Source organism: Geospiza fortis, unplaced genomic scaffold (assembly GCF_000277835.1).
Source record: "Geospiza fortis unplaced genomic scaffold, GeoFor_1.0 scaffold105, whole genome shotgun sequence".
Classification (NCBI taxonomy): domain Eukaryota; kingdom Metazoa; phylum Chordata; class Aves; order Passeriformes; family Thraupidae; genus Geospiza; species Geospiza fortis.
Window position 1 is genome coordinate 15789 of NW_005054898.1, and position 987 is coordinate 16775.

The window sequence follows — 987 nt, forward strand, 5'->3', positions numbered from 1 at the left end:
CACTGCCACTGTCACTGTCACTGTCACTGTCACTGGCAGTGTCCCTGGCACTGTCCCGGTGAGCCTGGCACTGTCCCTGTCACTGTCACTGTCCCGGTGAGCCTGGTGCTGCCACTGTCACTGTCTCCAACCCTGTCCCTGTCCTGGTGAGCCTGGCACTGTCCCTGTCACTGTCCCTGGCACTGTCCCTGTCACTGTCACTGTCACTGTCACTGTCCCGCTGAGCCTGGCATTGGCGCCGTCCCTGTCCCCAACCCTGGCATTGTCCCTGTTCCCAACCCTGTCCCCAACCATGTCCCCAACCATGTCCCCAACCATGTCCCCATGTCCCCAGGTCCAGGACAGTGACGCTGATGCCCTGATGTCCCTCTGCTGTCCCATCCCCATGTCCCCAATGTGTCCCCAATGTGTCCCCAGGTGCAGGATGGTGACGCTGACGCCCTGCTGTCCCTACCCCTGTCCCCAATGTGTCCCCAATGTGTCCCCAGGTGCAGGATGGTGACGTTGATGCCCTGCTGTCCCTGTGCTGTCCCTGTGCTGTCCCTAACCCTGTCCCCAATGTGTCCCCAGTGTGTCCCCAGGTGCAGGACGGTGACGCTGACGCCCTGCTGTCCCTGTGCTGTCCCTAACCCTGTCCCCAATGTGTCCCCAATGTGTCCCCAGGTGCAGGACGGTGACGCTGACGCCCTGCTGTCCATGGCTCACCTGCGCGAGCGCTTCCCCAAGCCCCAGGAGCTGGTGGGACACTCCCTCTATGTCACTGTCACCGTCATCACCGAGTCAGGTCTGTGTGGGGACACGGGGGGGACACGGGGACATGGGGGGGCACGGGGGGACAGGGACAGCATGGGGACACATGAGGACACAGGGGGACAGGGACAGTGAGGGGACAGCGGGGGGACACAGGAGGACATGGGGGGACAGGGACAGTGGTGGGACACAGGGGGACGGGGACAACAGGGGGACACAGGGGCATCAGGACAGTGA

General features: G+C 63.5%; 1 protein-coding gene across 1 annotated transcript in view; it reads left to right on the forward strand.

Annotated features, from left to right (window-relative positions):
- The window catches only part of LOC102043273 (complement C3-like), a gene marked incomplete at its 3' end in the record, with an annotated part of 38564 nt that overhangs the window by 10029 nt on the left and 27548 nt on the right, over positions 1–987 (forward strand). Inside the window, exon 11 of the mRNA XM_014311492.1 lies at positions 664–784. Coding sequence (XP_014166967.1) covers positions 664–784 — 121 coding nt within the window. The remainder of the gene's footprint in view (positions 1–663; positions 785–987) is intronic.